The sequence below is a fragment of the Astatotilapia calliptera genome, chromosome 6 (genome assembly GCF_900246225.1).
Source record: "Astatotilapia calliptera chromosome 6, fAstCal1.2, whole genome shotgun sequence".
In the NCBI taxonomy this organism is placed as follows: Eukaryota; Metazoa; Chordata; class Actinopteri; order Cichliformes; family Cichlidae; genus Astatotilapia; species Astatotilapia calliptera.
In genome coordinates, this window is record NC_039307.1 from 11431730 (window position 1) to 11445919 (window position 14190).

Below are 14190 nucleotides of genomic sequence, written 5' to 3' on the forward strand. Positions count from 1 at the left end.
TATTTTATATTATTTTTTTAAAGTCATTGTTAACCCTTTAAAGCCGGTCAGAGCAGCATGCTCCGTTTTGCGTAACTATTTTTAAATCCCTGTAGAACCTGAACCGTGTAAGCTAGCGCAATAATTTGTTTTGCATATGAAACCGGAGGAGTTGTACTTACATCTGATGCCATCAGCTTGTCCTCGGTCACGGTTTCCTTCCACATACAGCTTTGCAAAAATTGCATAAAAAGCGCTTGCAGGAACAAAAACATAATATTCCAGAAACACGCTTTGCCGTTCCTATCAGCTGTTCGTAACACTTCCCACAGTGAAATGATGCACATGCTGTTTTCTTTGCAAATTTGCATCATAGGATTGTTTTTTGTTTTTCCTGCAGTATATAAAAATTGCTGTATCTCCAAAATAAAACTATGAAGACACTCAAAATAAATTTCCTGTGGTGGGAAACTATTTTTTGCAACTTTGTGGTATTTAAAGTTTTGAGGGATAAGCCTCTTAAATTTCTCCAAGTAGAAATATATGTAAACAAAACAAAAGCGATTTTCAATTTTTTTTTGTAGTTTATTGCACTTTTTTGCAATTTATGTAATTACTATGCACTTAATGCATACATATTATTAAAATATGGGCTATAACAGTTGTATTGATGTATAGCAACTTGAAATGCTCCCACAAATGGCACTACAGCATGTAAAAAAAAAAATATAAGCTCTGGTGGACTTGGTTCTATAGTAGGTCTTAAAGGGTTAAATAAATATCGTCAAATAATCGTGATCTCAATTTCAGTGAAAATAATCGTGATTATCATTTTTGCCATAATCGAGCAGCCCTAGTATAGGCAGACTGTATAGAAGGTGCTTGATTTTATACACTTGTGGCAATGGGACTGAAGAAATTAGTTTTTTCTGCTGCTAAGCTTCCTACTCTGCTGCAAACATTTTTAGTAGATATTACCAATAGTAATATTGGTTTTAAAACTTTGGTTATTTATTATTTCACAGACAAATTGCATTATGGGGACAGATGATCCTCTGAAGTGATCATTATAGGGTGCAGGTGAAAGAAAAGGTTATAAGTATCCTGAACAGCAGCAATGAATGTAATATAATATGATTAGATGGACACTTTTCATAATGAACATTTTTACATTGAAAGCTACTTCCAACTGTTCCCTTGTTCATAAGCAGTTTCTACAGCAGGTAATTCTGAATATTTTATTTGGCAGATTTTTGGATGCCCTTGTAGACAAAAACTACACAATTACTACACAATACCACTGCACAAATAAGCTACTTAAGTGTTTAAGTGTACCTCTGTTTGTGTAATATGTCTGTAATTGAGCTACACGTGAGCATTTCTCTGGATTTAGTCTTGTAATGGTCATTATGGTCATTTAAATTGTAATCCTGTTCATCTCTGTATTACTTTTTTGTTTTATTTCTGTCTCCAGTAGTTTGTTTGTTTTTTAAACTTGTGTTGCTTTGGGGTTTTTTTTCTTTTCTTTTGTTAAATTTTACGATGGTGACTGACTTTTTTTGTCCAACACATTTTCATGTTGGTCCTTTGTTAACTATGACAAAAATGAAATGAACTGTAGGACGGTTTGTCCATAAGCTTGGTGATGCCATTTATTTACAATATTACTTAAACTTTTATCACAATCAAGATGTCAGTAGTTGATTTTTATGTGATATTGGCAGTATACCAACACTGGACAGTCAGTCGCTGCACTTGGAAAAGCAAGACGCAAACCGCTGCAGTTTAAATTTACCTTTAACCCTGCTGATTCCCAGGTTATAGTTTGGCGTAGTTCAAATTATATAGTCGGTATTTTGCTCACTGCTCGTAGATTTGCAGCACTGCAGTCAGATTCTTGCTGGTCTGTTTGTTCTGCTTTCCGGAAAACGAGGTCTGATTCCAACCAGCTGTTTCCCGCCTCACATAGATCAGCTGCACACACACACGTAGTAGGCGGAGGCAAGAAGCCACACACACACACACACACACACACTGGAGGTAGCCCCATCAGCTGGGGAAAGCAACACAGCTTGAATTGTTATTTTTCTAACGCTTTTCTTCAGTCAAACCGAATTGAAAGCGGCTTTTTAGATGTAAGCTATTGGCAAGTACAGTGGGAGTTCTGCGAGGGAGAAACAAAAACCAACCGAACAGCTATTTATTTTAACAAGGAGCGCAGGGGAGGGAGAAGAAAACAGCAAACACGGACTGAAGGTGGCTTTGAAAGCATGGAATATTTCATGATGCCGACAGAGAAGATACAGTCCTTACAACAGTTCAAGAAATCGGAGAAGGATGTTATTGGAGGTCTCTGCAGGTGCGCAAAAATGCAAACCATCGGTGTTGTTACCGAACTGCGTGAATAAATAACCTTTCGTGTAGCGCGTGTATGTGTGTGCGCTGCAGTCAGCCTTCATGTAGCATGCTGTTAGCTTCGCTGCCATGTCTTGGCAGCAGGAGCGTGGTTGTGGAAATTAGCAGCCAGTGCTTGTGCCAGTTGATGTTGTTAGAGACGAGGATATATGTAACATTTCACCCCCTTGCTTTTAAATACGCTGGCTGAATTGTTTGTAATAACTTATAATAAAGCATGTTTGTAACCGCCTGGCTCAGGAATATGTAAATCAGTGAGGTGAAATCGATACATTGCCGTCTAGAGCACGTGGTAGTTAACCCGCCGCTTTGCTGCTACACAACAAATCACGTTTGTAACGTCACCGTTGCCCAAAAAAACTGGCCATATTAACTAAATCGCTCGTGTGTGTCATCTATGTGTAGCTATGATGAAGTATGTGGTGTAAAATCGTGTCCGGGGATAAAAAATGCGTGTTAAAATACTGATCCGCGGCGTAGTCGTCGTTGCGTCTTGTGCTAAAATTAGCTTAGCGTGGCTAACTAGTTAGCTCTTACTGCGCACATCTTCCAGCCGTATGAAATACACACAGGCGTCTCATAACTCGTATTTCCCGAGTCGTTTAGCTAAAATACGTCGTTTGTTGTGTGGTGCGACAGTTATGAGTGTTTATCGGTTAATGTTGGATCGATAACTTAAGTTCTAGCTTCATGCTAAATGGGGAAAGCATTGTTCTCTATGACGCCAGGGGGGCCTGTGGCGGAGTGGAGTCACGTTTCAGGGCTGCTACCGTGCAGACGCGCCCCCCGGCGGCCGTGCCGCAGGCCCGCAGCTCCCGGCAGCGTCAGCAGACAACAGCTGGTTTTATGTCTGAGCTACAAACCCCGGCGCGTTCAAGTCTGTGGGAGAAATGCGGTGTTTCTTCCCGAGTCGACGTAAACACCCCTATAATTTGTGTCAAACGTTAATATGAAACTGAATGTGTAGAAACAGATCTTTTTGTTTAGATAATTATTTTTTTGCCTTTGATATTCACAGTTTTGGTTGTTAATCTGTTATTCTTTAGTCAATCGTTCACTTTTTTTGTAGCCAAAGAAAAGTCTTTGTGTGCTTAAACATTGGTCTAGATATGGTACAGAATTTCCGCGAATAGTTTTTCCTAACACCAAGGAAAGAAATGGCAGGCAAAAAGACAGTTTTTATCTAAAAATTAACGTTTTAGGATATTTACCTAACCAAAGATGTCTTCCTCGTGTCTAAATTTATAAAAGTGAAAGTAAATAATGCATAATTTGCATATTTCACTCTAGAACTAGACCCTCCGGATCTAATACGATATTTTAAATATGTATAAATCTAAGTAATAGAGAAAGATTACTGATTATATGTTAATATCACAGTTAATGTTCACTAAATGTTGTTAAGCTGCAAGCTTTACAATTTGATTGGCACATGCCTGCCTACTCTTTCATTTTTTGTAGGACAGACATGTTTACAACTATGTGAGCCGTGTGTTCGGTCTGACCTTTAGGCCTAGTAAAACATCACAGATCTGGTTCTTCAGGTTTGCTGCGGAAGTCTGACTTGAATGGTTCACTTATTTTTCCCTCTGAGTAAATATGTCAGAAGGTTTTGTTACCATGATATTCATACTCATGCTCTACAAGTGCTTTAAGGGGCAACGAGTTCAGATGAATGCCCTGTAAAGTTCCAGGTAAAAGGTTTCAGATTGCAGCTAGTTACAGACTTTATTGTCCCAGTGTGTCATTTTAACCCAGAATACATATTTGCTCAGATCTAATGCTAACCTTAATTATGTTTGAAAGGGGAACTTACGCTTTCTTGGTGACTTCACGACACAGTCATGATCATCTTCTTCATTTGACCTCTCTCCTTCAGCCTGGCCAACATCCCCCTCAGTCCAGAGACTGCTCAGGACCAAGAGAGGCGAATTCGCAGGGAAATCGCTAATAGCAACGAGCGCCGGCGTATGCAGAGCATCAACGCAGGATTCCAGTCCCTGAAGACACTCCTGCCGCACACCGACGGGGAGAAACTCAGCAAGGTGCTCCAAACGTGCACACATTGACACACACACGCGTGCACAGTGTTGTTCAATTAACCAAATGTGGGCACAGCAAGAATACAAAGTGACTCGGCACAAATGCGCAAAGGAGGGAATAAAGTTAATTTGTGCCTGTTTTTGCACTAATATCACATCTGCTCTAGAGTTCAGCTTTTGTTTTTTTCCCCACTTTCAGGCGGCCATCCTGCAGCAGACAGCAGACTATATCTTCACCTTGGAGCAGGAAAAGACGCAGCTTCTGGCACAGAACAATCAGCTCAAGCGCTTCATCCAGGTAACAGCATGTCTCCCTGTTTTTCTTTTCTTTTTTTCTTTTTTTTTACATAAAATGTTCTTAAGTATAAAATGGGGTTGAATTCATGTCAGTGTCACACAGATGAGATACTGATCTGTTATACAGAATATATATTATCTTACATGAGTACTAATGGTGTGTTTTTGGGGCCAAAACAATCCTTATGGTTTTGTCTTCAGCTCAGGTTCCTCCCCAGGAGGAGACTTGAATGTAGAATTGATCCAGATCACTGACATGTACAACAGAATTTAGAGAATATATAAGACATATTTTTTTCAGTAGACCATCAGTCAAAAACATGCATTGTTTTTCTGTTAAGGAGGAGCTCTGATAGTGTGTGAGCTCTGTGTGACCATTGGCCTGATTAAAAATAATAGTTGTTTATTCAACAATGGCAAAATTGTGTGTCCACAAGAGCCGATACCGTTTTTACCCCTCAGACGTAAAAGGCTGATGGGGAATTGTCCTCCTGCCGGGCAGCATGGACACATAAGTCTGGTGAATGCCATAACTTGAGAACAAGGAAATGTAGAATTTTGAAAATGATACTATAGGTGTAATTATTACGAGGCTGAGGGGTAGCACTGGCGGGCTCACACACACACACACACACACACACACACACACACACACACACACACACACACACTGGGAATCTTTACAATACTGACATACAGCAAATGAATGATCTAGCTTTGCTTTAACCCTTTAAAGCCGGTCGGAGTGGACACGCTCTATTTTGCGTAACTATTTTTAAATCCCGGTAGCACTGCAACCACGTAAGCTAGCGCAATACTTTTTTTTTGCATATGAAACCGGAGGAGTTGTACTTACATCTTATGCCATCAGCTTGTCCTAGGTCACAGTTTCCTTCCACATATAGCTTTGCAAAAACTGCATAAAAAGCACTTGCAGCAACAAAAACATAATATTCCAGAAACACGCTTTGCCGATCCAATCAGCTGTTTGTAACACTTCCTACGTCCATCAGCGTGAACTGTCACTTGTCTTCCATGTCCTGCCCGAAACCGGAAGTGACGTCATTTTGCGGAAATGTAGTTTTTTACCATCGTGGCCTTATGAGCCTATACTTGTGTTTTTAAAAGTTATGTTTGACTTTATGACTTTCTGTGTCGTTTCTGGGATGCTGAGGACTCATATTGCACTGCTGGAAATATTTTATTTTGATGCATATGCTGTTATTTTGCAAATTTGCACTATAATATATTTTTTCATTTTTCCTGCAGTATATGAAAATTGGTGTATCTCAAAAATAAAACTATGAAGACACTTAAAATAAATTTCCTTTGGTGGGAAACTAGTTTGTGCAACTTTTTTGTATTTACAGTTTTGAGGGATAAGCCTCTTAAATTTCTCTAACTAGAAATATATGTTAAAAAACAAAAACGATTTTAAATTTTTTTGTAGTTTATTGCACTTTTTTGCAATTTATGTAATTACTATGCACTTAATGCAGACAAATTATTAAAATTTGGGCTAAAATGGTTGTATTGATGTATAGCAACTTGAAATGCTCCAAAAAATGGCTCCACAGCATGTAAAAATATACTATACGCTCTGCGGACTTGGTTCTATGGTAGGTCTTAAAGGGTTAACTTGTTAACGGAAGTAGGCTGACAGCTATGTTAAATCTCAATATTTGATGGTTCAATATTTTATTGTACCCTCCACACACAAATTTTTCACCCAACAGAAACAGCTAAGTTAAGGGGAAAACGAGTGTCTCTGCAAGTGCAGTCACATTATGTTGTAATTTAAAGATTAGCCCAGTGGTCGGAAATCTCCTCCCTTTGTTTGATGGATCAGTAGATTTAACTCACACAACCAGTTGGTTGTAGTTGCTCGTGCACATCCAGTTGCGTCGGTTGCAAACGTGAAGAGATGCAACATTAAACTATAGTGAGGCAGAATCGGGTCATTTTGATTCTGATTAGAGATATTAATTTAATGCATGAAAGGGGAAATGAGCTAAATGTTGCTTTGACTGGAGAGCTATTGACAATAACTTTGACCATCATTGATTGCACAACACAGACTGGTCATTTTCTTCAAAGGTATTAGACAGTAGTGTAAGCAGACAGTGTATTAGATATAGTGTTAGTAATAGAGATGGGAGGCAGTCTTAATTGAGTCCCTCCACCAATTTCAGTTACTCGAGTCACTATTTGATGACTCCTGAAGTGAAGATTGGCAAATAAAGCGGGTGGAAAAAGTTAACCTACTTGAAAACGCTCAGTGAGAGGAAGCTAACCTGAGAGCTAATAAATAAAAACAAAACATTTCATTTTATAAATACAGATGCACACTGACAACACAGAAATTCAGCTTTTTGAGTGTTGCAGAATCACTTCAATTATTGTGAGCAGCAGATTACACCAATACCGAGTTGGTCTGTGATTCTTACCTATAGTCAGTTGTTAAGTTTTTCATCTTACACCTTTGTCATTACAGACAAATTGTAACTTCCTGTTTAGCTTCATGGAGTTACAGTTGTAGCCAAACTTAGCTTGAATTAGTTTTTTGCACATTTAAATGTATGTTTACTGAAGTCATTTTTTTACCTTCCCATTGGTTCACACTGCCTCTTTGTTCAGGTCAGCATAGGCACCATGTGTTGTTTTAAATGGAGAAGAAAATTACACCAATCGTGTTGTTTCACATTTAACCGAATGTGGTTTCCTTGTCGTTACAGGAGTTAAGTGGCTCATCGCCTAAAAGGAGGCGAGCAGAGGAGAAGGATGAAGGGATTGGGTCTCCAGACATGTTGGAGGAGGAGAAGGTTGAAGAGCTGAGGAGGGAGATGTTAGAGCTGCGGCAGCAACTGGACAAGGAGCGCTCGGCTCGCATGCAGCTGGAGGATCAGGTGAGGTTAAAGCAGGGAGTTGGAAGTGAAGGTGGAAAAGAAATATCCTTTTCCTTCCGTGTTATTATGTGTATTTAAAAGACATTTCACTTTCTTGCTGTCATTACAAATAAGAGAGAACGTTTGATTCGAAAGAAAAGGTACAAAAATAGGACTGTTAATTTACCCAGGCTATACAAATAAGTTCGTTTACACCTTCAGGCTACAAAATAGTCTCAACTACTGGTCGTGATATCATATTATAAAATCTTCAGCTTGTGGGGCTGACAGATTTTCCGGTACTCGAGCCGGTTCCTCATAAGCTCACATCCTGGATCGACCTGAAGAGCAGGTTGAGACAAAGGAGGTGGGACAGGTGCAGAAGACAAACAAGACTTTAATTACGTTGTTTAAGTGGAAGGTAAACATCAGAGGAATACATGGCAGTTATGTGTCTTGGACACTTTTTTCTTTTTCAGACAGTCATTATGTTTCCAGTGGAAACACTGTGTTGATATTACAGTGTTAAGATGAAGTTTCCCATTAGAGTATTTATTTGACAAGAATGCTGGGATATATTTTCTGTTGCTCTTAAAATTGTCAGTCTATCTTTGGTTGATGTAATTGTGTGCATTGTGTAGGTGCGCTCTCTGGACACTCAGCTGCACCCAGAGCGTCTGAAGGTGATCACCCAGCAGGTGGAAGAGGAGCATGCACTCATCCAGAGCCAGACCCTGCTACGGCTACACCAGATCCACGCTGTGGACAGACAGACACACAGTCCACAGGTTAGAAACAAACATGCTCAAAACTTAATGTGTACCTGTGCTACTGTTTCTGAACTGGAAGAGGCGGCAGATTGCTCCAACAGCCTCTGAAGTGGCCAATATTGTATGGAGCTCAGCTGTGATGTGGGCATATGTATTTATGGAATGGAAAACACACTTTGATGTCTGTTTTATAAATATTTTGTGTGTTCCTCTAGGTGTTGGCTTCTCCCCCTGCCCCCACCCACCACCCCACGGTGATAGTCCCAGCTCCAACACTAACCCAGCACCCCCACCATCACGTCACAGTGGTCACCATGAGCCCATCAGCCCACACCAGCACGGTGTCCACCTCTAGACAGAACCTGGACACCATTGTGCAGGTTTGAACTTTTTTCACTTTAGAGGATCCTTGCTGATTAGGCATTGACATTGCATTACTTTACATTTTCACACTGCAGTATTTACTAGGCAGGTTTTGGGTGTCTGACACGTTCAATGTGTGTTCAGCAGCCCTGAAAAACGTCTGTGTGGTGCTCGATGTTATTTGAGTAGACTCCAAGGCAACCGAAACAAGCATTTTCCTCGGCTCAAATAATGTTTCTGCAGTGGTCCTACAGACAGGTTTGAAGACCTGTGTCTACATATTATAGTTTACTGTCACCAGGGGGCAGTGTTACAAACAACTGGTCTGCGGTAGGGATGGGTGCCGAAACACCAAGTATTACTGACCCTGAGGCAAAACTATTAAAGACCGGTGTGTCAGTAAAATCTGACGTTATTGTTATTTTACATTTTATCTGACACCATCATTACTAATTGAGACATTAATCTGACATGCATTTTGGCTATTTCCTGTCCAGAAGAGAATTCTCTGCCTCTGAGCTTAGATGTGAACGGTGGTGTAGCTCTGCCTCACACATGCGTGTGCATGTGTGAGGCAGAACTCACTTCACTAGAGTCCATGCTGACAGCGATTGTTGCCCTGGAAAGGAAAAAACATGAAAACACTAAACTAATTTGTGTCACATTCAGACAAAGAAAAGCAAAGTTTTCTCCTTTTTAGCTCATAGTTCATCTGCTGCTGTCAAGTTATGTAAGACTAGCACCCTGAAACATGCACACAATTGTCGTAAGTTATCAGTTATCTTATCTAAAACATGAAAGTGGTTTAATGATTAAATGATCAAAGTAATTACTAACAAGCTGATTGTTATGCATTCAGTCCCAGGTCGTCAAAAAATCCTCTGAGCCATTACTTTCGATTCCTAATCCCAAATCCTCAAATTCAGTTTCAGATCACTCAGTGATTTGGAACTCAAACTAATGTCACTGCACAATAACTTGTCTTAAAAAGCCCGCAACATCTGTTCAGTGCAGAGGTTTGAAATTTTTAAAATATTGGATGCAGTGTACATGGACTTAATTTACAGTGTATTGTTTATCCATCCATCCATCTTTTTCCACTATATCCGAGGCCGGGTCGCGGGGGCAGCAGCCTAAGCAGAGAAGCCCAGACCTCCCTCTCCCCAGCCACCTCCTCCAGCTTGTCCGGGGGAACACAAAGGCGTTCCCAGGCCAGTCGAGAGATATAATCTCTCCAGCATGTCCTGGGTCTGCCCCGGGGCCTCCTCCCGGTGGGACATGCCCGGAACACCGTGCCCAGGAGGCGCCCAGGGGGCATCCTTGTCAGATGCCCAAACCACCTCAGCTGGCTCCTTTCAATGTGGAGGAGCAGCGGCTCTACTCTGAGCCCCTCCCAGATGGCTGAACTTCTCACCCTATCTCTAAGGGAGAGGCCAGCCACCCTTCGGAGGAAGCTCATTTCCGCCACTTGTATCCGCGATCTCGTTCTTTCGGTCACTACCCACAGCTCGTGGCCACAGGTGAGGGTAGGGACGTAGATCGACCGGTAAATTGAGAGCTTCGCTTTTACTCTGAGCTCTCTCTTCACCACAACGGACCGGTACACCAATCCGTCTGTTGATCTCTGGCTCCCTTCTCATGTTTAATTATTATAAATTCATTATATTTTATGTTTATATTTTGAGGGTTCTAGACAGATGATAAATGACAAAATCATATATGATCTGATAGGAGTTATGTTAAAGTACCAGTTCAATAGCATTACCACTAAGAGTAGTAATGCTGTTACAGTGGTGTCAGTCCTTAGTCTGTGGGCTGCTTTTGCTTGTTCTTGGTCCTTGCCAGCTGCAGCACAGAACATACAAAGAGCTGAAGTGAAACCGACTGTTTGAAAACAATGAAAAGTGTCCGCTGCGGTCACCATCTGTGCTTCTCATGCTCCATTTTATCATCTTCTGACATCCTGTTTGGAAGGAACTTGGCCATCGCTCCATTCCTTGTTCCAGCCCACTTCTCAACCAGTCAGCATACACATACTGTCATGCTTGTCGAGCTACATGCTGTTGCGTCATTGGAGGGCTGCATGCAACCACATTTGTGCTGGTTGCATACCCCTCTGCAAAGTCAAAAACCTACAAAAATAAACACGCGTGTTACCATAAAACAAGCATTAGCCTGATTGCCAATGTTGGGTTAAGTGAAGCCAGATAATAGAAAGAGAGCCTGGGTTTGTTGAGCTTGATTCATAGTGCACGACCCAGGTCTCTATGCTTTTCTGCATGTTAAAACAAAAGGTTCAAGCAGACTAACTAGCCTGATCTTCATGGGTCTTTACTGCAATGGAGAGTTGGAGAGTACTTTGTATGGAAAGCTGCTTTTGCTTGTTAGTCTGTTTATTGCCTCATATTTAAAGTATACTTTCTTACCTTCCCAGGCCATCCAGCATATCGAACGCACTCAGGAGAGGAGAGCCAGCGCTGAGGAGGAGCAGAGAAGAGCTGTCATTGTAAGCCCCGCCCACATCGCCATGGACACCGCCTGCTCTGACACAGACACTGACACAGAGGGGGAGGACAGTTCAATGAATTGATCCATCCCATGAACTCTCTCTCTCTTTTACTCTCCCTCACACACACACACACACACACACACACACACATAAATACCTTTTCACTGTAAGATTCCCTCCAGGAGGTTGACTGCTTTTTGACAGAAAAAAAAAAGGAGAAAAAAAAAACGTCGTCTTTGGCATTATCCAAACTCCTAAAATCCAATGGTTAAGCTCTGTGTCAGTCTTGTACTGTAAAATCTCTTAATATTGAAAACATAGGATGGTCAGCGTGCAGAGGAGACACTGTGGGATCTCTCGAGGCTGTCTTTCAATGGCAGAGCCGGTCTGTGACTATTATGAAACTTGAGGGTCTTCTAGTGTAAAAAGCTATCAGCATCAGTCCGCCCTTCATTTTGTGTTTACGCGTCGCAGTAATCCATCGTCACTGGCACACCGGCAGTATTACTTGTGCTTCAAACTGATGGGAGTCAGTGTAACAGAGAGCTGAATGTATGATCGCAATAACCGAGCAGCTCTCAATTCTGAAACTCAAACTACAGCTGAAGCAGTTTCGAAATGCCAGAATTTGGAATGAAATTCACCTAATTACAAGTTTAATTTGAGGATACTCGCTTAAAGAAATTGTCTGATTTTACTTGAAAGAAAAAATGCTTTTAATGTCTAAATAAGCCCTTAAAATAAGCTCTTGATCAATTTACTTTGGTCGTCTTTTTGGTTATGTTTTTGTTAACTTTATGTCAGCGTTACTGAATACGGAAGGTGAACAATTTCTTAAATTGAATTTATCAAATTGGAGGTTTATCAGGTTTTTACAGGGAACCGGGGTCCCTGAGGGGATTTTTTTAAATTTTTATTTTTATTTTTTAAACAGATTCTGATTTCAGTTTTGAACCAGCCGCCATCAAATGTTGGTTTATCGCTCGAAAATATTAACCAACGTTCACGTCTGGTGTTAATTTATGATCGCTCCCAGACAATTTGACTGAATCAGATTTTTTTTTCTTCTTTTTTTTAATTGTAAATGAAAATATGTGAAGTTTAGCTGATGCGATTTGGATGATTCATACGCTTGCACTGCATGCAGGCTTCTGGTGTTCCTCCAAAGACTATCTAAGTCTCTTTTAGTCCTGGTTTATTAATTTCAGTGACTATGCACTAACGTTTTTTGGTATTTATGCAATTCCATCTTCATTACATTTGTTGGTGTCATTTCTACATGAGGTGAAGATCTCTATGCACCGTCAATAGGTGGTCACGCGCCTACAGTATATGTATGAAACTTGATGAGCTTGTGTCAAAGAATGTAGTCTCTACTTGCAAGGTGCTCTTTTGATAACCCTGGTGCTCTGCTGATGAGCAGTGAGCTGAGGCCAAAACCCTTCATGTAACCGTTAATCACATTTCCTACAGATCCTGTTTTTTGTTTGTTTTTTTTTTGTTAAATATTTGTCATTTACACACTTTGAACATGCTCAGAGTGTAGAGCAGGGATGGGTTTTCAGGGTTGCTCACACGCAGAAATGAGCAGCTTTAGGTGGGGAAAACTGAGCAAACAAATCAGATCATTGTCAGTTTTCAGGGCATCAACATTGGCTACAAAAAGGGCAAAAACACTGTTTGGTAAAATGTAAAATTGATACAACACCCAGCTACAATCCCTCCATTTGTCTGTCTCAAAAAAGCACCAAGTCTGTCCACCTCATGTTACTTTGTTCATATTTCTTGGGAATTTGACTGGAAACCCCTGCTACAAGCCTCTCTCCTGTCATACTCAATTTGATACGCTGACTTGATGCTGTAAACATTCCCTTTTCTTGGATTTGTATCTGTCTTTTGATCTCTTGTATGTTCTGTTGCCAACGGAATGCATATTACTAATCGGCATTTTCTCTCGTCTGAAGTAATCTTTTGTTATGACATTTTGTTTATTTCTTGCAGGGTCTTTATTTTTATTTTTTTTTTATTTTTTTTTTTCATGAACACATGACTGATGCGTTCAGTGACACTGTCTTGTGTAGGATGTGTGGACACTAGTCACTCCCAGGCATCAGGTTAGACTAGACTAGCATTTTCATGCCAAACGTGGGGTATTTTTCATATTTTGTTTGTGAAACTTTGTTAAAGGGTTTGGTGTTGCTCTGACATATGACAACAGCCTGATTTTAATCTGGGCTGTTGTTGGTCAGAGAAACTCTTACGCCCAAATGTTTCTGTACATTGTGTTGCAGCACTGCTGTTTTTTGGTGGAATTTGACATATTTGATATGAAGCACTTGCTGTTCTTTAATGCCTGAATCAGCTTTCAGGAAGGGTTGTTTTGTTTTGTTTTTCTCCCCATACGCTCTTTGCTGTGACGCAGTTCAAAATCTTTAATTTGTCTTGCTTTTCATTTTTTAAGTGACAAGCCTTTTATATTGTGATTTTAAGTTTTGTTTTTTGTTCTGCATCAGTCCAGGTCGATGAGAAGCTGTTATATTTTGTTTATAAAAAAAAAAAGAAAAACCTTGGGTAAACAGGCCTTTGTAAAGACGAAAAAATAAAAATTTGTACTTTTTTATTACACTCCCTCTGTTTGGTTGCTTTTATTCATACATACGACCATTTCTGCCCACCAGGTGGTGATAATGAGTGACTATTACTGCTGCGCAGAGTTCAAATTGGTGATAGAAGATGTGGCACATACACATGTGCACTGCAACAACGTGCAAAAATGATAAAATATTGTAGTGTACTATTTGTTTTGACAGATTTAAATGCAGTCCGCTACGTATTTGTAGTAGGACAGTAGTATTTGTCATTCTATTAAAGTAACTTTATAGCACCATTAAAAGATGCATAGTGTACAAGAGCTTTGTAGTCTATTTGAA

General features: G+C 40.3%; 1 protein-coding gene across 1 annotated transcript; it reads left to right on the forward strand.

The window, feature by feature from the left end:
• The first annotated feature begins 1854 nt into the window (after positions 1 to 1854).
• Positions 1855 to 13885, forward strand: LOC113023875 (transcription factor AP-4-like). Its single transcript, XM_026170298.1, has 7 exons — positions 1855 to 2338; positions 4274 to 4439; positions 4636 to 4734; positions 7469 to 7639; positions 8260 to 8406; positions 8604 to 8768; positions 11186 to 13885. Exons 1-7 carry the CDS (start codon positions 2250 to 2252, stop codon positions 11339 to 11341), a joined length of 993 nt encoding a protein of 330 aa, XP_026026083.1. The 5' UTR covers positions 1855 to 2249; the 3' UTR covers positions 11342 to 13885.
• Positions 13886 to 14190: the final 305 nt, after the last annotated feature.

Coding starts and splice junctions, on each gene's coding strand:
- LOC113023875 (XM_026170298.1), top strand. CDS start 2,250: ATGGAATATTTCATGATGCCGACAGAGAAGATACAGTCCTTACAACAG. Junction 7,640..8,259: donor GCATGCAGCTGGAGGATCAG/GTGAGGTTAAAG, acceptor TGCATTGTGTAG/GTGCGCTCTCTGGACACTCA. Junction 8,407..8,603: donor GACAGACACACAGTCCACAG/GTTAGAAACAAA, acceptor GTGTTCCTCTAG/GTGTTGGCTTCTCCCCCTGC.